Source organism: Manis javanica, chromosome 9 (genome assembly GCF_040802235.1).
Source record: "Manis javanica isolate MJ-LG chromosome 9, MJ_LKY, whole genome shotgun sequence".
Classification (NCBI taxonomy): Eukaryota; Metazoa; Chordata; class Mammalia; order Pholidota; family Manidae; genus Manis; species Manis javanica.
Window position 1 is genome coordinate 124,427,047 of NC_133164.1, and position 21,382 is coordinate 124,448,428.

The 21,382-nt window shown below is 43.1% G+C and overlaps 1 protein-coding gene across 8 annotated transcripts in view; it reads left to right on the top strand.

Annotated features, from left to right (window-relative positions):
- The first annotated feature begins 1,642 nt into the window (after positions 1 to 1,642).
- Positions 1,643 to 21,382, top strand: part of ATP9B (ATPase phospholipid transporting 9B (putative)) — a 212,593-nt gene continuing 192,853 nt past the window's right edge. For 6 of the 8 annotated variants that reach the window (XR_012121287.1, XM_073213259.1, XM_073213251.1 and 3 more), the window contains exon 1: positions 1,644 to 1,877. Coding sequence is in view for 7 of the 8 variants with exons in the window: in XM_073213259.1 (XP_073069360.1) it covers positions 1,768 to 1,877 (110 nt within the window). In the remaining variant the exon portion in view is untranslated. Of the gene's footprint in view, positions 1,878 to 21,382 lie in introns of all 8 variants that reach the window. The other 2 variants (XM_073213253.1, XM_073213252.1) reach the window with 2 other exon arrangements.

A 21,382-nucleotide genomic window follows, 5' to 3' on the forward strand; every position in this document is an offset into this window, starting at 1 on the left:
CTTTTGCTCCTGCTAACGTCCTAAATGCTTGTATCACTGCCAGTATTTCACTGTATCCTAAGTGGCAATCAGCAGTGTGCAGATGTGTCTCCCTACCCAGATAAAGCCTTCCACAGGGCAGATACTGTGTTTTACTTACATCCATAATCTCACAACACCTATCACCTTGGCATAAAATGGAATGAGGAATCTTTGCTAAACTGAATTAGCACACAGAAATGGATCCCAGAGAGGTCAGGATTTGGGGAAAAGACTTAACGACTTTTTACTTAAAGTGGGCAGGTTGTGAAAAACGAATCTCCAAGAAAGATGGAGTCCATAAAGGAGGAAAGTAAGCTTTTTGAAGTAAAAAGAGGAAACGGTGTCTGGCAAGATGAGCTGTCTGGAGGTGGGGAGACTTTCTAACTGGTCTTCAGGTGTTTTGGGCAGCCCTTGATTGGCTGAAGAGGCCAAACCAGCGGCTTGAGGACATCCCAAAGAGGACATATGTCTGAGTGTTAGGGGTGGCAGGTGTTCTGGCCTCTGCAGGTGCTTTTAGTGGGAGCATCCTGGGAAGTGACAGCGTGGTAAGGGGTGCCTGAGCAGGGCACACGACTTTCCCCTCCCTGCATATTTTAGGAAAACGACCACTTACTGGGGGGGCTGTGGTAGGAGGAAGACCTCGTGAACACAATTGGACCTTTAGCATCTTGGATCTTGGGATATAAAACCTCACTTATACACAAATATAGTTGAGAAATCTGGGCACATGTTTGGCCAGACGAAAAACTCAAATTGAAAAATGGAACGAATTCAGACCAAATTCCTAAGCTGTAATGACAGACTCAAACACAAACTAACAACAAAAGAGCAAAGGTCCGAACTCAAGTAAGTATCAATCGTTAGACCAATCTTTGAGGCCCTTTATGGGAATACTGAAATCTAGGAAGATGCTTTTTTTAAGTGTGGGAGGACTCTGAGCATGTTTGCACGTAGAAAAGACTGGGCCGGAGGCAGGGATTAAAGGCACAGAATCTGCGTGGCGGGGCTGGGGGACACGGGGGGCACACGGCGGGGTGGCGCGGGGAAGGGACCAGAGGGGCCACAGGGCACAGCGGAGGGGCACGGGGGAAGCCCAGGGCCTCACCGAGGGGGCTCCGCGAAGGAGCACGGCGTGAGGGTGACAAGGACGCGGACACAGCGCAGGGAGCTAAGGAGCGGGCAGAACACGGGGACGTCGCACGGGGTGGCGCACGCGGGCAGCCGGTACTCCCGGAGGGCGGCACCCCCGGCCAGGGCTGAGGACACGCCCCGCTTCTGCCGCCCGGCAAAAGACTGGCAGAGCGGATTCCGGAGGCGCGGCGATGAGTGGGAGGGAACGCCACGCGGACCGCGCCCACGCTGCCATGTTGCGCTGGGTCGCCAGCACAGGTGAGCTGGGTATCAGCCACCTGCTTTCTGCGTGCGGAGCAGGCGCATGCGCAGGTGTATCCCTCCCGGCGCCGGGGCGGGGCCTCCAGCCGCACTGCCTCCGCTCACGCGCGTGACGCCATCTGGCTCCGACGCGCCGGAGGCGGAGGACTCCGAACGCTGCCACCGCCCGTGCAGTCCTTCGGCGCGCGCTGTTGTCGTAGGGCCCCGACGCGCGGTGACGCCATCGGGCCCCGACACACGGGCGGGAGGGGCGCGCGGGCGGCGCGTCAGCCGCCTGGGAGCCGTGGAGAGAGGGCGGGGAAAGGCGGCGGACTGAGAGGGATCCCTGCGGGGCGGAAAGGTGGCGGCCGGAACATGGCAGACCAGATCCCTCTGTACCCGGTGCGCGGCGCGGCGGCCGGCCGCAAGCGCGCGGCCTACTACAGCGCGGCTGGTCCCGGGCCGGGGGCCGAGTGGCCCAGCAGGTAACGACGGGGCCTCCGCGGTGCGCCCGCCCGCGCCCGCGGGGCCCTGCCGGACGGGGGGCCGTGCCGAGCGGGTCGCTCCGGCAGCCCGGGCCGGCGGGTCTGGGTCGCCGGCCGCGCAGGGGGCCCGGAGGGCGCCCCTCCGGGCGTGGCCGGGCTCTGCGCGAACCCCGGCGGGCCCGGCCCCCGACTCCCGAGGGACGCCCGGCGGCCGGCTCGGGCGGCTGCCCTGCCGCATGACGGGCGCGGAGTCTGAGCGCGGCGCGCCGCGGGCCCTCGCACCTTGCGAGGTGACAGTTTTTACTTAGCGTTGAAAGTACACACATTTACGGAGAATCACTTGTTTTCACAAATGTAAAGCTCAAGTGGGGACATGTAGTTTGTGTACTAAGTACACTTTTTACTTAACACGTGTTCACAGAGTACTTTCGGCTGACAAAAATTTTTGCCTTTGGGAATGGGAAGCGGAGACACAGAGAAGTAAAATTGTTGAACGGGCCACACTAGTTCACTGGTAGAATTAAAATGTACAGACCTTTGTTTTAAAATGGAAGTCTCAAACTCTACTTGGTTTTACCTGATATTTAATTTATTTCTCACCCAAAGAGGAGAATATTACATTTTATAAATGGTACCGTAATTAGAAAAAGAAACTTATGAAAAGGATAACTACTGTCATTTGTAGTTAACTGCAAATTTATTCTGGGGGAATTGTAGAAACAATTTTCGATACATAAAAGAAAAAACTACAGATTTCAATATGCAGTTGCTTCAGGATTCGATTTTTAGGATAACTTGGCCATTTGAGATGCTGTAACATACAATCAAAGGAGTCCGTATTACAGTGTTACAGAGCAGAATTAAATCTGTTTACTTGATTACTGGTTTTATGATCTTAGGTAACTTACTTAAATCATGGCCACTAATTTCCTGGGTTGTGAAATGGAGGATATACTCTTTTTTTTCTTAGGGCGTTGTTGAGGATGACAGGAGAACCTGGTAAGGTGCCCACGTTTAGTGTTTGCCCAGAAGTACATTCTCCAGAAATATCTTTTCTCCTTTCCTCCCTAATTACCTATGAGAGTAATTACCTATGAGAGTTCTCTGAGTAGTTTATTTCAGAATATTGTTATTTGGAAATATGCAACGTATTTCACAGTAAATTCCCATCAGTTTGCGTGTGTCAGTTTCTGCTTCATATATTTTGAGGTTCTGTCATTTGGTATGTTCTCATTTGGCATCCTGTGTCTTCTGAGTGGATTGTTTCTTTTATGGTTGTGTAAAGTCCTTTTTCTCTGGCAGTTTTCTTGGCTTTGAAGTTTATTAGATAATGTAGTCACTCCTGCTTTTTGTGTATTAATGTTTGCATGGTGTTAGCTTTCAGCCTATCTGTGTTGCTGAGCTTGAAGTGAGTTTCTTATTGAATCATGTTTTTGTTTTACGCGCTCTGTCAGTCTCTGTCTTTCGTGTATCTAGACCATTTACATTTAAGGAAATTATTCATATGTTGGAGTTCAAGTGTCCCACCGAATTATCCCTCTTCTGTTTCTTCTGATTCTCATTCCTCTGTTTCTCTTCCTGCATTCCTTCGGGCTATTTGAACCTTTTTTTAAAAACTCTCTACTGTGTTTTGGGTATAGGTCTTTGTATAGTTATGGAGTACTTGCTCTGGGTATTACAGTATATACATATGACCCATCACCATGGTGTATTGGTATCACTATTTTACTACCTGGAGTGGAGTGTGGAAACCTTACTTCACTTCTGTTTTTGTCCCTTTACCCAACTTCTCCCTCCATTCCACTTTAAATAACATGTCCTGAGCATCGTGGTGTTCCACTTTGTTTAAGTCATCAAATATGATTTATAAACTCATAATGATAAGGATAGTTTGTATGTGCCCATATTTTTGTTTTTTCTGTTATTCTTCCTGATGTTCCAGGAATCTCCCTTTTTTGTCTCCTGTTTGGAGAATTTGATAACCATTCTTTGAAATTTTCATCCTAGAATGTCTTTATTTTTCCTTAATTCCTGAAAAGATAGTTTTATTGTATATAGAACTCCTGGTTGACAGTTTTTTTTCTTAGCACTTGAAAACTCTTGTTCCACTTCCTTCCACCCTTCATAGTTTCCAGTTAGAAGTCTTCTGTCACTCAACTTGATGTTCCTTTATGTGTAATGTGTCATTTCTCTCTGGCTGCTCCTTTCAAGTTTTTCTCTTGTCATTAGTTTCAAGAAGTTTAATTGTAATGTATCTTGGTTTGGATTTTTTTGGATTGTTTGGTCTTCCGTGAGCTTATTGAATCAGTTAGCCTTTGTTTCACCAAAATTGGGTTTTTAGCCATTATTTCTTTAGTTCGTCATTTCCAACTCTCTTTGCTTCTCCAGGATTTTTTGTTAATGTTATATAGTTCTTCTAGGGTTTTACTCTGTATTGTTCAGATTGTGTCAATTCTGTTGAATTGTTCTCAAGTTCCCTAATTCTGTCTTTTGCAATCTTCACTCTACTATTGACCCTATCCAGTGATCTTTTTACTATTGTATTTTTCAGTTTTATAATTTTTGTTTGTTTCCAAACAATTTGTAACTAAGTATTGAAACATTTTTATGTCTGCTCCTTAAAATGCTCGTCCTAAATCCCAATATCTGAGTCAATCTTAGTTTTGGTGTCAGTTGATTATCTTCTCTAATTCTCCTTGTGAGTGTTCTGGTTTTTGGAATGATGCATGGTTCCCAATTGTGTCCTGAACATTTTAGCCATTATGTTAGGAAAATGGGGGTCCTGTTTATATCTTTTATTTTAGCTGGTGGTCATCCTGTGTAGATAAGCACATAAATTCTGGTCTACATCTGTGGACTGTGGTTCCAATGTCTACGATTTTCAGGAACTTTATGCTGTGGGTTTTGGCCTGCTTGGCTTATGCGGTGCTCCTGGTGTTCTGACTTGTGTCTGCGTAGGCTGCTGAGGGGGGGGTGTATTTCCTCAGAAGGGGCATCTCTCGGTAAGAGAGGGACGTGCCAGCCATGTGGATGAAGGGGCTTTGTTGGCTGGGCAGTGGTTGTGGCTGGCTCCTCTCCCTGTGTGCCTCCTGGCTGCACTGGGGTGTCTGGGCAGGGGAGGAGCCTCAGCAGCACTGTGGCCAAGAGGCCTTCTGAGCTGAGTTCCTCTGGCCGGTGCCCCTGGATGCTGTGGTGTCCTTGGCAGAGGATGGCAGTTTCAGACCATGTGACGCAGTTTCCTGGCCTGGCTGCCCTTGGTGGGAGAGGGGAGTCTCAGGCCCGCAGAGTACAGAGGCTTCCTGAAGCCTCTAACCTCTTGTTGTGGCAGGGTTCCTGTAAGTAACTGGTGCTGCCCAGATGCTCTGGGGTCCCCTGGTAGGGCATGACGCCGCAGGTCCATGCAGAAGGGTGCTGTTCCCCATGGCCACTTGGCGACCTCTCTTGCTCATGGTGGCGTGCACTCTAGTTCCTCCGGGAGACGAACGATCTGCCTGATGTGCCTTCTCTTGCCAGGCAGGGAGTTGGGACCGCCGGGCCTCGGTCCTTCCTTGAGTCGGCTAGGAGTGTGTAAGATGTTCGTCTTGGTGTTCCTCCAGTCCTGGGTCCCAAGTCAGCCCAGTTCTCTTCCTCCCGTCGCCCCTTGGAATCACATTCCAGGGCTCTGCTTTGGCTGGTTGGCTCTTGCTTGGTTTCCATGGTTTGTAGTTGGACCTAGGTGAGAGTTGCAGGGAGAAATGGATCTTGATGGGAAGTTGTGCTTCTATATTATTTTGTGAAGTTTGATTGTATTTTATCATGGTAACAAAGATGTATAGTTTTAAAAGTTAAATGGTGATAAAGGCTTATGGTAATTGGCTGTTATTCTATAGCTAGTTTAGCCTTCTCTTATCCCAGCCTCCTGCCCCAGAGCCGGTTACTCTGGACTCTTCAGCTGTTTCTTCTATTTTTTGTAAATGTCCACTTTCAGTGGCCATATTCCTGACTGACACCACCTAAGACTACTTTTCTTCTGAAGCCTTCCATCATCTCTGCTCCAGCCAGGGTGGAATTAGATGTCCCTGCCAGGCTCCTGTAATGCCTTGTTTCCCCAGGGTACTGGTCAACCTTGACTAAAAGCTTATATCAATAGACTTCACATTCCATGAAGAGTATGGCAATGAGTGTCAGATTTTACTTCCGATACTTGGTCTCCTGAGATGAGTTTGGAAGTGTTCCCTTCTCTTCTACTTTCTGGAAGACAGTGTGTATTCCAGTGAAATCTGGGCCAGGAGATTTATTTTTTGGGTGTTTTACTTTACAAAATCCGTTTTAGTTATTACTGTGACATTCCGATAATATGCTTCATTTGGGGTGAGTGGTGATGGTCTGAGTAGCTTGAGGAGTGGTCTGTGTCGGGTCAGTTGCCACAGCTATGTGTGTGCACACTTGTTCGTGCTATTCCCTTACTGTCCTCTGAGTGTCTGATTCAGATGGTGGTGGTTTGTGACTTCATGCTTATTGATGACTGGTCTTGATCTTTTCAGAGACCACGTTTGGTTTTATTTACTTTCTCTGTGGCTTTCTGTTTTCAATTTCATTAGTTTGTGCTCTTTATTTTTTCCTTCCCTTTGTTTGCTTTAGATTTTTTATTCTCTTCTTGTTCTTTTTTATAGTGGGAGCTTAGATTATTGACTGGAAACTTTTACTCTGTTTTAATGTAAGCATTTACTGCTGTAAGTCCCTCTCGGCGGTGATTTATCTGTCCCACAGATGTTGGTATTTTGATTTCCTTTAAGACTTCCTCTGTGACCCATGGATTATTTAGGAGTGTGTTTGGAAAATTTACTGCTCTCTGTTCCTAATTTCTGGTGTGATTCCTTGTGGTCAAAAATATGTCTTGTGTGATTTCATGCATTTTAAATTTGGAGCAGTTTGTTTTCTGACTGAGGATATGGCCTGTGTTGGAAGAACTCAGGCCCTTGAAAAGAAACCATGTTGTGCTGTTGTTGGGTGAGGCCAATGGTGTGAAGTTCCTCTGTTCCTGCTGGTTTACTGGCTAGTTGTTCTCTGGGTAGTTGAAGTCTCTGCCTGTAGTCATGGCTTTGTTATTTCTCCCGTTAGTTTTATCAGATTTTGCTTCATAGGTCTCATGTGTCCGGTGTGCAATGCACGCACTTGGGATCGCTTTGTGTCCTGATGGACTGACATGCTTGTCATTATGTAACGTCCCTGTTTGTCTCTAGTAACCTTTTGCTCTGAAGTTTACTCTTTCTGACATTAATATGGCTTCTCCTGCTTTCTTGTGATTAATGTTTGTGTGGCATATAATTTTCCATCCTTTTAATTTTAACTTATTTATATTTGAAGTGAGATTCTTGTGGTTGGCATATGGCTGGCTGGTTTACATTTTTTACCCACTCTGGCAGTCTCTATGTATGATGGATGTATTTAGAACTTGCGTGTTCAGTGTAATGACTGATAAGTTAAAACTTATATCTGCCATTTTACTGTTTGTTTTCCATGTTTCTGTTTTAATTTTCTTGCCATCTTGTGGGTTACTTGAGTGTTTTTTGGAATTTGTTTCACTTTGATTTACCTATGGTGTTTCCTAGGGGTAGTTTTAGGTGTTACATTATACATACATAACTTAGCAGTATACTTGGTCTGTGCCCTTGGTTTTCTCTGGCACACAGTATAGGATAAAGGAAAAGGAGAACACTGGGAACTCATTGTTGTGTGGCTCCTGGAATCCATGGTCCTCCCAGGTCTGCCCCCTTCTCCACACTTCCCCTCCAGGGTTACAGCTGTGCTCACCGGGACTGGTTGGCAGGCGTCTACTCAGTGTGGCTCTGGAACAGAGGAGAGTGGCTTACCTTTGTTGTTTTATTTCTTAACTCTATTTCTTTCTGCTTTCATTCATTAACACCTTTCTTGATACAGTTCACATACAGCCTTCCATTTAAAGTGTAAAATTTTTATTTCACAGTTTTGGTGTATTCACAGGAAAGTGCAGTCATCACCAAGTCAATGTAGGAACATTTCGTTGCCTTCCAAAGACACCTGGCACCTGCATTTACCAATATCATGATGTTCTCTTTATTGTCAAGGATAAGGATGCTTCTTTTTTTTAGTGTGTTACTAGGTAAATGAAATGTTGTGTATTACAACTAGTATTGAATAGTTCACCAGGAATGTGATTCTTGAGACCATTTTCTGTAAAGTCATGTGAAGCATCAGTCTTATATTATGAGTATGTGAGTGTAAGTCTGGGGAGAGAAAATCCTGGGGCAAAATACCTCTAAAAACCGAAATCAGTCAAAGGGAGAAATAAAGTTTAAAACCCTTTTATTGCTCACAAACTGCAGTCCAGGGCCCTCTCTCTCCTCTGCTCCTGAAGAAGCCAGCCAGCCAGCCCCTCCCCTTAACCTCTCAGGTTCAGACATGCCCTTGGTTGCCCAGGTAACTACCCATTGAGGTGGAGATAAACTTCTCTCCACCCCTGAGGATATGCAAATGCCCCAAAGCCAGGCCAGATACTCTCTGGTAAAAATGTTAGTTTTACCTACAGTGAGTTAAAGTTATTTGTCAATTTGATATTTTTATTTTCTGTCTTTTAAATGGTACCTTCAAATTATCTTCACAGTGGAATGAAGAATGAATGACATTGCACATTTTTTTATCCATGTCTGTCAATACCTTTCCTTGCTTCTCTTTTTAGTGTGGCGTTGGGCCCTGCCTAGAGGCATTTGCAGTATTATAATAGTTAAGCTTGAGTACTTGAAAAGAGATGCATGCTGAGGACTGGTGGCTATTGTCTTGCTGTCTCTAAAATATTAGTATGCTCCTTGGTAGAGGCAACACAACTTTTTTTAATGCTAGTTTTCTCATTCTGGGTGTCTATACACAATTTTCTCTGAATCTTTAAGATTTTACAGCTATGATGATCCAAAAACTATTTTACGAGTTGTAAAGTTGAAACTTCGCCTTTACCTTGATGATTTACAATTGAAAGCTTTTTTAAGGTGCAGAAGAATTCTTAAGGTAGCATTTATCAGTGTGCCTAGGCCCAGGGTTTCTTGGAATCAGAGACATACTCTTAAGGTCTGTAGAGTTTCCTTTAAAGAGGATTTGTAGTTCACCAAGTTTTTGAAGTTCTTTACACTTGGCAGAATAAAAATGTTTCACTGAATTTTCCCCAAGTGGCAGTGGCAGCATGAAGACAGAGTTGGTGATTGGGCACATCACAGTTGAGGGCCTGGAGTGTGTGTCCTGAGCTGACTGCATGGTCACCTTGACTGGATTGGCACTCACTCAGGATTAGATATTAGACCATTAACTCTAGAAGTTTGTCTCCATTTGTGCATAGTGCGGGTGTAATTTCTTATGTCGAGAAATTGGTATTCAGGTTTCTTACAGAACATTGTGGGAGAGGAGTTGAGCTTCAAGGTTCCTGTGTACACAGTTCTGAAGGGGGCATCTCTCAACTGACCCTTGTCTTTGGTACTGTTACTTAAAAAAATGTTTTAAAAGCAGTTCCACAGTTTATCTCCTCTGCTGCTGTAGGAGGGAAAGAGTCCCAATTTCTTGGTAGTTCATAAGTTTTGCTACTTATTAATGACTCTTCAGTAACACAGTTGAACTTGAAAGCTGTATTTGATGAAGGAAATACACATATTTTTTATAGCACTTCGCTGCTTTGTTTTTCTACTTTATTAACATGCTGGCAGAGGTGGAAGTGTTTTATTTTTGATAAAGAAGGCTGAAGCATTAGGCATAATTTAAATGTATCTCTCCCTTTAATATCAGTTGACTTCTCAGAAATGTTTCTCATCAAAATGGAAACAATAAGCTATTAGATACTTAGATAAAAATGTGAGTGTAAGCTAGTTATTGTACTGACTTACTTTTACTTAGATACATGTAAATTATGTGCCTTCCAGCACTTGCATGTTTTGTTGAGAATTCCTAATTTTTTCAAAACCTTTGGAGCAGTTAAGATAGCTGTCTTCATTTCTTAGCATGGCGGTCCTCTTGGGTTTGGTATCATCGGTTCTGTCGTCTTTGTTCACACTGTTTTTACTCGTTTTAAAAATATGTTTCCAGAATTATACTTAATTGCTGGAAACGTTGATTTTTCTTGAGTGACAAACCAATTAAGTGTGTATGACACTAGGCAACAAAGACCCTTACGATTTTCTGCTTATCCTGTCTCTGAAAAAATCCATTATTCATCATCTTATTGTTTTTAAATACCGAGGTAAAATTTTCAATACAATAGGAAAATTGCTTTGGAAATGGAATAAATTGCTTGCCAGTTCAGAGGCTCCATTTCTGAAGTTGAGGTTACTAAACATGATGTTGCTTATATTCATTATATTCCAGACCCATTGTGCTTCTTTCCTAGCACTGAACTTGATAAGATGGTGACTTTTGCTAAAATGCAGCACCATGCTGAAAGAACTTAATGAAAAAGACTAAAAATCTCATTTTGTATACTATATTATAATAAATTTAAGTGGTGTTCTGAATTTTAATTGCATTTTATATAAATATTCAGTTTCTAGTTGAGTATTTTGGGATCTTAGTATGAAGAAAGAATTCTGTGAGAGGAAGCCCATTAGTTCTGTTTCAGGCCTGTTTCTTCACAGATCATATAATTTTGTGCCTACGTCATCTAATTACTTAGTCATTTGTGGTAGAGATGTTCTGTTATGGTATTGATACGAATTGGAGTTGCTGGTGGAAAATTAAATGGAGACTAATAGACGGCTTTCCTTTTGCTTGGTGCGGTAGCGGAGAAGCAAGTGACTTCTACCATATTTTCAACGGACGTTTCTCTAACTTGCTATTTTTAGTGACAATAGAGCACTTGATCATATTTAACCAGTCTAATCATTGATACTAAGGCTTTTCCATTCTTTCTGGGTCCTGTTTAAACAGCACAGCATGGTGATGGTCGTCTTTGTAGGCAAATCTTGTATACATTTTTAATTTTCACTGGCTAATTAGAACCTATGGTTATTTTCTCACACTACAAAAAAAAAAGAAAAAAGTTTTCAATGCTTCTTCACACACTGTTCTCCAAAAAAGTTGTTCACATTCTTATCAGCAATCGTCGGTCAAGCCAAATGTTAAGAATTATTTTTTTCACTTGTTTTAATTTGCATGTGTGGAAAAATTGAAGGTTTCTATGACCAGAATTCTTACCTGGCCCTGGTCGGCTAGCTCACTACACACAGGTGGGCAATACATTGTTATTGATTCTACATAAAGAGCTCCGCCCAGTGCTGGGCTGCGCCCCTGCAGGAGAGCAGAGGCGGGACCTAGTGGGATCACTGAGGACAGAGACCGCGACGGCTGTGGGGGCGGAGAGGCCTGGAGGCAGAGACTGGCTGGCTGCATGCAGACCCGCTCTGAGTGGATGGGATTCTAGTGACTGACCTGCCTCCTTGGAAATAAAGTTGGGTATAAATGCTTTCACCCCAAGTACGTTCCACTGTCATTTTTTCTGTCTAACTGAATCCATAGTGAACTTGTCCAGGGCTGAAACCCATTGGCAAGACAGCATTTTGTAAAAGTCCTTTTTGGAAACAGAAATTATTCCAGGTTTACAGCTTTCCACTGACCACCCCTTCTGCTTAGAATCACAGTTGCTCTCCCAAGGCTGTGGCATTCTGCACTGCTGACACGTCCAGTTGCACTTCGTGTCACTACCCTGGGCTTGCCCGCCGCAGCTCTGCTGGCTTTCTCTGCCCTTTTGGAGCCAGGGAGGCTTTGTAGTCCCTTTTGGGTCTCCCCAGACCTTCCATGATGTGCTGCTTTTTGCCCACACGAAGCTTTTTGAGCTTAGCTTCCTTCTGGTCTTACCACCTGCTCTCTGGTCACCCCAGCACTTCTCTTAAATAGCCTCTTCCTCCTTGTTTTTGTCCTGTCAGTACTCACAATGTGTGTGAGCAGGGGCTTCATGAGCCTGTGTCCTGCCGTATCTGGGACAGTGCCAGGACATAGTGGGCCCTCAAGTGTTTATTAAATGGTTGGAGTTGCTAATGTGGCTGAACATAATTCTGTAAGTATAGTTGCATTTCTTTTGTGAATTGTCTTTGCTCATCTGGCATTTGAAATGTTTGCTTTTTTGTTGATTTTTGATTTGTATGAAGAATCCTTTTTTTGTCATATGCTGTAAATATTTCTCCCACTTTCTCACTTGCTTTCAAATATTCATTTTCAACGATGCAGAATACAGACATGCCTGCAACCCAGTAGATTTTGCCATCTGTTCTCTAGGCTCCTCGTCTGGAATTCCTTTCAGGGGTTCTTTTCCATTCTGGTTTCAGTCTGATTGATAAACCTCTTCCCCAGAAGAGCGTTCTCTTGAGTGAACTTGCCCTGTGTGTAAGGATCTGGCTTTTCTAGGGAATCATATCGTGTAGCACAGGAGCTGTGGCAGCCAGGGCAGCCAGGAGGGTACGAGTAAGTGCCCTCATGCTAAGTACCAGGAGACCCCTGGTGTGGGCATGTCGGAGAAGTGGGTAATGATGAGGGGTATCCATCCTCCAGCAGTTACTGCCTGCTGGGGAGCAGGGTGTCATGAACGATACCCACAGAAAGATTTTTCTTTTTTTTCTTTTCAATGATGGTAAAGTATTTGCATTGTGACCCAGTCCGAGCACACGGTATGGCACTAAGCACATTGGCATCGTGGGCAGCCACCCCGCGGCCGCCACAGAGCACTTGTCTTCCCGAACAGAAACTGTGCCCGGTGGACCGTGGCTCCCCGTCCCTCCCCCAGTGCCTGCCAGTCCCCTCGCTCTACCCGGTTTCTGTGACTTGACTGCTCCAGAATCATTGAATGTTTGTCTTTGTATCGGCTTATTTCACTTAGCATGATCTTTTCAAGGTCCATGCTGTATCAGGCGGCAGAATTTCCTTTCTTTTTAAGGCATAATATCCCATTGTATGGATAGACCTCATTTGTTTATGGACATTTGAGTATTCTTTTTTTTTATAGTAAAGTTTCCTATGTTAATTGCTTAAAACTAGGAATTAAATAAATGTATGTGAAGTGCTTAGATTAATGCCTGATAGTCTAAGCTTTCAATGAATTTTTGTTGCTGGTTTCTTTTCATTCTTCCCTCCCCCTCTTCCTCTCAACTTTGAAAAAACACTTTAGTGGGTGGCCCTGAAGAGAGAGCTGGTGGCCCGCCCGGGCACGGTTCCTTCACTCGGTCCTCTGTGTTTCAGGCACAAGTCTCGCCCTGGCTTCTCTTCCAGCCCCGCTTCCTTTTCTCTGGAGGAGGACAGGGGCAGTTGCCTAGTTGGCTGGGAGGCGAGGTAATCTGAGGATCCAGATGCTTCTCTAATAGTGTCCAGTCAGGCAGTCCTTATTCTAACATCCCTTGACACCCACTTGCGGAGGGACAAGCCCTTCTGGGATCCTGAGGCTCCAGTCGCTCGCTTCTCTGGCTTCCTCACTGCCCGCTTCAGATTCCGCTCTCTTGGATCTGTTTAGCTATTCAACCATCTTCCATCGGCTTCCTGGCTTTCCACGTTCTCTTGTTATCTCCTCTTTTGTTTTCTGTTCTTGCAGATTTAAGCTTTAAAAAAAAAACTTTTTTTTTTTTTTTTTTTTTTTGAGAGGGCATCTCTCATATTTATTGATCAAATGGTTGTTAACAACAATAAAATTCAGTATAGGGGGGTCAATGCTCAATGTACAATCATTAATCCATCTCAAGCCTAATTCTCGTCAGTCTCCAATTTTCTGAAGCATAACGAACAAGTTCTTACATGGTGAACGAATTCTTACAGAGTGAATAAATTCTTACATGGTGAACAGTACAAGGGCAGTCATCACAGAAACTTTCGGTTTTGATCATGCAATATGACCTATAAACCATCAGGTCAAATATGAATATTCATTTGATTTTTGTACTTGATTTATATGTTGATCCCACATTTCTCCTATTATTATTATTATTTTTATTTTTAATAAAATGCTGAAGTGGTAGGTAGATGCAAGATAAAGGTAGAAAACATAGTTTAGTGCTGTAAGAAGGCAAATGTAGATGATCAGATGATCAGGTGTGTGCCTATGGACTAAGTATTAATCCAGGCTAGACAAGGGCAGCAAGACATCCACGGATGCAGAAGATTTCTCTCAAAGCAGGGGGGGTGAGGTTCTGAGCCTCACCTCTGTTGATCCCCAAATTCTCACCTGATGGCCCCCCTGCGACTGTGCCTGTCTTAGGTTGTTCCTCCCTTGAGGAATCTTACCCGTCTCTGGCTAACCAGTCATCTTCCGGGGCCATACAGGGAAATGTAAAGTTGGTAAGTGAGAGAGAAGCCATATTGTTTGCAAAGGTTAGCTTTTTACTTCTTTGCAGATTTATGCACTGTGGCTTCTATGCCCAGCACTTGTCTCGAGGTATCTTTACCACCTGGAGGAATTATGATACTCGGTAAATTCGATATGAGGCACGAATTCTATTTAAAGTTTGTAATTAGGAAGGAAGAAGAAAAGCTATAGATGTAGCATATGAAGGAAACTTGGGAGGATTGATTATTTCTTTGACATATCTTCTTGTATAGTACCTTAAGTATGTATAGGTTTTAAACTACTAACTAATTTGCACACACATATTGACATAATAGGAATACGGTGACATAAACAAAGCAAATCTATAATTACCAGCCATCTCCAGTGAAGCCAAGAAAACCATTTAGGCACCCTAGGCATTTGTGAAAATTTATCTATGATATGATGGATATTTTCCAACTGTACTTGAACCATCAGACAAATTAAAGCAGCCCATTTCTGGGATCTGTTCACATCCCATATGTTCTTTTAACCATAGATAGTCTATAGTCATGAGATTTTGGGGTGCTACAACTTGCACCCCTCCCAACTCCTGGTTGAGTTCCAACAGTACAGATCCAGTCAAATTCGTTGTCTCACTGTATGCACATGCCAGCCTAGACATCTCCCTCCTCCTTCTTATGGCAAGTCCAGGAGATGGTGGGCTGGATGCAGCCACAACCGCAGCATCGTCCGGATCCCTGTGGAGGCTTTTTGATGATCATCCCCCGGCACGAGTCCTCCAGAGAGTGCTGATGCCGGAAGCTCCTCCTCATATCGTATCTTAGTTCATTTTCTGGGTATCCAAGCTAGGCCTTGATCTTCTGCGTAGAAACAAACAGACCCTTTGCCCACACTTTGACATGCCCTCTATACCACTGTGCAGAACTCATTGGAGGTCAGCACACAGTAACTGCTTTTTTTTTTTTTTTTTTAATTAAGAGAAAGGAATATTATCAGAAAAGAGTACCTCCATAGCTGATCATCTGACACCCTTTAAGTGATCAACATTAAGGATATTTAAAGCATGCGTTGATCTTTGATTTACCAATAGTTTTATCCTGTTAAGGAGTAATCCCCCTTTTCTTTCTTTCTTTCTTTTTTTTTTTTTTAAATTTTTAATCTACACTTACCTGAAGAATACTATGTTTACTATGCTCTCCCCTATATCAGGTCCCCCCTAACAACCACATTACGGTTACTGTCCATCAGCTTAGCAAAATGTTGTAGAGTCACTACTTGTCCTCTCTGTGTTGTGCAGCCCACCCTCCCCTTTCTCCCTCCCCCCCATGCATGCTAATCTTAATACCCCCCTTCTTCTTCCCCCCCCTTATCCCTCCCTGCCCACCCATCCTCCCCAGTTCCTTTCCCTTTGGTACCTGTTAGTCCATTTTTGGGTTCTGTAATTCTGCTGCTGTTTTGTTCCTTCAGTTTTTCCTTTGTTCCTATACTCCTCAGATGAGTGAAATCATTTGGTATTTCTCTTTCTCCGCTTGGCTTATTTCACTGAGCATAATACTCTCCAGCTCCATCCATGTTGCTGCAAATGGTTGGATTTTTCCACTTCTTATGGCTGAGTAGTATTCCATTGTGTATATGTACCACATCTTCTTTATCCATTCATCTACAGATGGACATTTAGGTTGCTTCCAATTCTTGGCTATTGTAAATAGTGCTGCGATAAACATAGGAGTGCATCTGTCTTTCTCAAACTTGATTGCTGCGTTCTTAGGGTAAATTCCTAGGAGTGGAATTCCTGGGTCAAATGGTAGGTCTGTTTTGAGCATTTTGATGCACCTCCATACTGCTTTCCACAATGGTTGAACTAATTTACATTCCCACCAGCAGTGTAGGAGGGTTCCCCTTTCTCCACAGCCTCGCCAACATTTGTTGTTGTTTGTCTTTTGGATGGCAGCTATCCTTACTGGTGTGAGGTGATACCTCATTGTAGTTTTAATTTGCATTTCTCTGATAATTAGCGATGTGGAGCATCTTTTCATGTGTCTCTTGGCCATCTGTATTTCTTTTTTGGAGAACTGTCTGTTCAGTTCCTCTGCCCATTTTTTAATTGGGTTATTTGTTTTTTGTTTGTTGAGGCGTGTGAGCTCTTTATATATTCTGGACGTCAAGCCTTTATCAGATCTGTCATTTTCAAATATATTCTCCCATACTGTAGGGTTCCTTTTTGTTCTATTGATGGTGTCTTTCGCTGTACAGAAGCTTTTCAGCTTAATGTAGTCCCACTTGCTCATTTTTGCTGTTGTTTTCCTTGCCCGGGGAGATATGTTCAAGAAGAGATCACTCATGTTTATGTCTAAGAGGTTTTTGCCTATGTTTTTTTCCAAGAGTTTAATGGTTTCGTGACTTACATTCAGGTCTTTGATCCATTTTGAGTTTACCTTTGTATATGGGGTTAGACAATGGTCCAGTTTCATTCTCCTACATGTAGCTGTCCAGTTTTGCCAGCACCATCTGTTGAAGAGACTGTCATTTTGCCATTGTATGTCCATGGCTCCTTTATCAAATATTAATTGACCATATATGTTTGGGTTAATTTCTGGGGTCTCTAATCTGTTCCACTGGTCTGTGGCTCTGTTCTTGTGCCAGTACCAAATTGTCTTGATTACTATGGCTTTGTAGTAGAGCTTGAAGTTGGGGAGTGAGATCCCCCCTACTTTATTCTTCTTTTTCAGGATTGCTTTGGCTATTCGGGGTCTTTGGTGTTTCCATATGAATTTTTGAATTATTTGTTCCAATTCATTGAAGAATGTTGCTGGTAATTTGAGAGGGATTGCATCAAATTTGTATATTGCTTTCGGCAGGATGGCCATTTTGACGATATTAATTCTTCCTAGCCATGAGCATGGGATGAGTTTCCATTTATTAGTGTCCCCTTTAATTTCTCTTAAGAGTGACTTGTAGTTTTCAGAGTATAAGTCTTTCACTTCCTTGGTTAGGTTTATTCCTAGGTATTTTATTCTTTTTGATGCAATGGTGAATGGAATTGTTTTCCTGATTTCTCTTTCTATTGATTCGTTGTTAGTGTATAGGAAAGCTACAGATTTCTGTGTGTTGATTTTGTATCCTGCAACTTTGCTGTATTCCGATATCAGTTCTAGTAGTTTTGGAGTGGAGTCTTTAGGGTTTTTTATGTACAGTATCATATCATCTGCAAATAGTGACAGTTTAACTTCTTCTTTACCAATCTGGATTCCTTGTATTTCTTTGTTTTGTCTGATTGCCGTGGCTAGGACCTCCAGTACTATGTTAAATAACAGTGGGGAGAGTGGGCATCCCTGTCTGGTTCCCGATCTCAGTGGAAATGCTTTCAGCTTCTCGCTGTTCAGTATAATGCTGGCTGTGGGTTTATCATATATGGCCTTTATTATGTTGAGGTACTTGCCCTCTATTCCCATTTTGCTGAGAGTTTTTATCATGAATGGATGTTGAATTTTGTCAAATGCTTTTTCAGCATCTATGGAGATGATCATGTGGTTTTTGTCTTTCTTTTTGTTGATGTGGTGGATGATGTTGATGGATTTTCGAATGTTGTACCATCCTTGCATCCCTGGGATGAACCCCACTTGGTCATGGTGTATGATCCTTTTGATATACTGTTGAATTCTGTTTGCTAATATTTTATTGAGTATTTTTGCATCTACGTTCATCAGGGATATTGGTCTGTAATTTTCTTTTTTGGTGGGGTCTTTGCCTGGTTTTGGTATTAGGGTGATGTTGGCTTCATAGAATGAGTTTGGGAGTATTCCCTCTTCTTCTATTTTGTGGAACACTTTAAGGAGAATGGGTATTATGTCTTCTCTGTGTGTCTGATAAAATTCCGAGGTAAATCCGTCCGGCCCCGGGGTTTTGTTCTTGGGTAGTTTTTTGATTACTGTTTCAATTTCTTTGCTTGTAATTGGTTTGTTTAACTTTTGTGTTTCTTCCTTGGTCAGTCTTGGGAGGTTGTATTTTTCTAGGAAGTTGTCCATTTCTTCTAGGTTTTCCAGCTTGTTGGCATATAGGTTTTCATAGTAGTCTTTAATAATTCTTTGTATTTCTGTGGAGTCTGTCGTGATTTTTCCATTCTCATTTTTGATTATGTTGATTTGTGTTGACTCTCTTTTTCTCTTAATAAGTTGGGCTAGAGGCTTATCTATTTTGTTTATTTTCTCAAAGAACCAGCTCTTGGTTTCGTTGATTTTTGCTATTGTTTTATTCTTCTCAATTTTGTTTATTTCTTCTCTGATCTTTATTATGTCCCTCCTTCTGCTGACTTTAGGCCTCATTTGTTCTTCTTTTTCCAGTTTTAATAATTGTGATGTTAGACTATTCATTTGGGATTGTTCTTCCTTCTTCAAGTGTGCCTGGATTGCTATATACTTTCCTCTTAAGACTGCTTTCGCTGCATCCCACAGAAGTTGGGGCTTAGTGTTGTTGTTGTCATTTGTTTCTATATATTCCTTGATCTCTATTTTGATTTGTTCATTGATCCATTGATTATTTAGTAGCATGTTGTTAAGCCTCCATGTGTTTGTGAGCCTTTTTGTTTTCTTTGTAGAATTTATTTCTACTTTCATACCTTTGTGGTCTGAAAAATTGGTTGGTAGAATTTCAATATTGTGGAATTTACTGAGGCTCTTTTTGTGAGCTAGTATGTGGTCTATTCTGGAGAATGTTCCATGTGCACTTGAGAAGAATGTATATCCTGTTGCTTTTGGATGTAAAGTTCTATAGATGTCTATTAGGTCCATCTGTTCTAGTGTGTTGTTCAGTGCCTGTGTGTCTTTACTTATTTTCTTCCCGGTGGATCTATCCTTTGGGGTGAGTGGTGTGTTGAAGTCTCCTACAATGAATGCATTGCAGTCTATTTCCCTCTTTAGTTCTGTTAGTATTTGCTTCACATATGCTGGTGCTCCTGTATTGGGTGCATATATATTTAGAATGGTTATATCCTCTTGTTGGACTAAGCCCTTTATCATTATGTAGTGGCCTTCTTTATCTCTTGTTACTTTCTTTGTTTTGAAGTCTATTTTGTCTGATATTAGTACTGCAACCCCTGCTTTCTTCTCACTGTTGTTTGCCTGAAATATGTTTTTCCATCCCTTGACTTTTAGTCTATGCTTATCTTTGGGTTTAAGGTGAGTTTCTTGTAAGCAGCATATAGATGGGTCTTGCTTTTTTATCCATTCTATTACTCTATGTCTTTTGATTGGTGCATTAAGTCCATTTACATTTAGGGTGACTATTGAAAGATATGTACTTATTGCCATTGCAGGCTTTAGATTCGTGGTTACCAAAGGTTCAAGGTTAGCTTCTTTAGTATCTTACTGCCTCACTTATTGAGCTGTTATATACACTGTCTGGAGAGTCTTTTCTTCTCTCCCTTCTTATTCCTCCTCCTCCCTTCTTCATATGTTGTGTGTTTTGTTCTGTGCTCTTTTTAGGGGTGCTCCCATCTAGAGCAGTCCCTGTAGGATGCCCTGTAGAGGTGGTTTGTGGGAAGCAAATTCCCTCAGCTTTTGCTTGTCTGGGAATTGTTTGATCCCACCATCATATTTAAATGATAGTCGTGCTGGATACAGTATCCTTGGTTCAAGGCCCTTCTGTTTCATTGCATTAAGTATATCATGCCATTCTCTTCTGGCCTGTAGGGTTTCTGTTGAGAAGTCTGATGTTAGCCTGATTGGTTTTCCTTTATAGGTGACCTTTTTCTCTCTAGCTGCCTTTAAAACTCTTTCCTTGTCCTTGATCCTTGCCATTTTAATTATTATGTGTCTTGGTGTTGTCCTCCTTGGATCCTTTCTGTTGGGGGTTCTGTATAATTCCATGGTCTGTTCGATTATTTCCTCCCCCAGTTTGGGGAAGTTTTCAGCAATTATTTCTTCAAAGACACTTTCTATCCCTTTTCCTCTTTCTTCCTCTTCTGGTATCCCTATAATACGAATGTTTTTCCTTTTGTATTGGTCACATATTTCTCTTAGTGTTGTTTCATTCCTGGAGATCCTTTTATCTCTCTCTATGTCAGCTTCTATACGTTCTTGTTCTCTGGCTTCTATTCCTTCAATGGCCTCTTGCATCTTATCCATTCTGCTTATAAATCCTTCCAGGGATTGTTTCACTTCTGTGATCTCTTTCCTGACATCTGTGATCTCCTTCCGGACTTCATCCCACTGCTCTTGCATTTTTCTCTGCATCTCATCCCACTGCTCTTGCATTTTTCTCTGCATCTCATCCCATTGCTCTTGCATTTTTTTCTGCATCTCTGTCAGCATGTTCATGATTTTTATTTTGAATTCTTTTTCAGGAGGACTAGTTAGGTCTGTCTCCTTCTCAGGTGTTGTCTCTGTGATCTTTGTCTGCCTGTAGTTTTGCCTTTTCATGGTGATAGAGATAGTCTGCAGAGCTGGTACAAGTGACCGCTGGAAGAGCTTCCCTTCTTGTTGGTTTGTAGCCTTTTCCTGGGAGAATAGCGACCTCTAGTGGCTTGTGCTGGGCAGCTGTGCGCAGACAGGGCTTCTGCTTCCTGCCCAGTTGCTTTGGGGTTTATCTCCACTGTTGCTGTGGGCTTGGCCTGGCTGGGGCTGTTCCTCCAAAATGGTGGAGCCCCGTTAGAGGGGGAGCATCCAGGAGACTATTTATCTCCGTAAGGGGCCTCTGTGCTCCCTGCTGCCCAGGGGGTTAGAGTGCCCAGAGATCCCCAGATTCCCTGCTTCTGGTCTAAGTGACCTGTCCTGCCCCTTTAAGATTTCCAAAAAGCACTCTCCAAACCAAAACAACAACAGCAACAATGAGAGAGGGAACAGAAAGGAAAAAAAAAAGAAAAAACACGCGATTTTTTTTTTTTTTTCCTCAGGTGCCGGTCCCAGGCACCCGCGCACTGGTCCTGCTGCCCTGTCTCCCTAGCACCAGGGTCCCTGTCCTTTCAAGGCTTCCAAAAAGCACCCACCCACCGGTCCCGCAGGGAAGGAACGCTCAATATTCTTGGTCCTCAGGCACTGGTCCCACGCACCCGCTCACCAGTCCCGCCGCCCTGCCTCCCTAGCACCGGGGTCCCTGTCCCTTCAAGGCTTCCAAAAAGCACTTGGCAAAAAGAGAGAAAAAAAAAGGGGAAAAACGCGCGATTTCTTCCGTCCTCAGGTGCTGGTCTCAGGCACCCACCCACCGGTCCCAC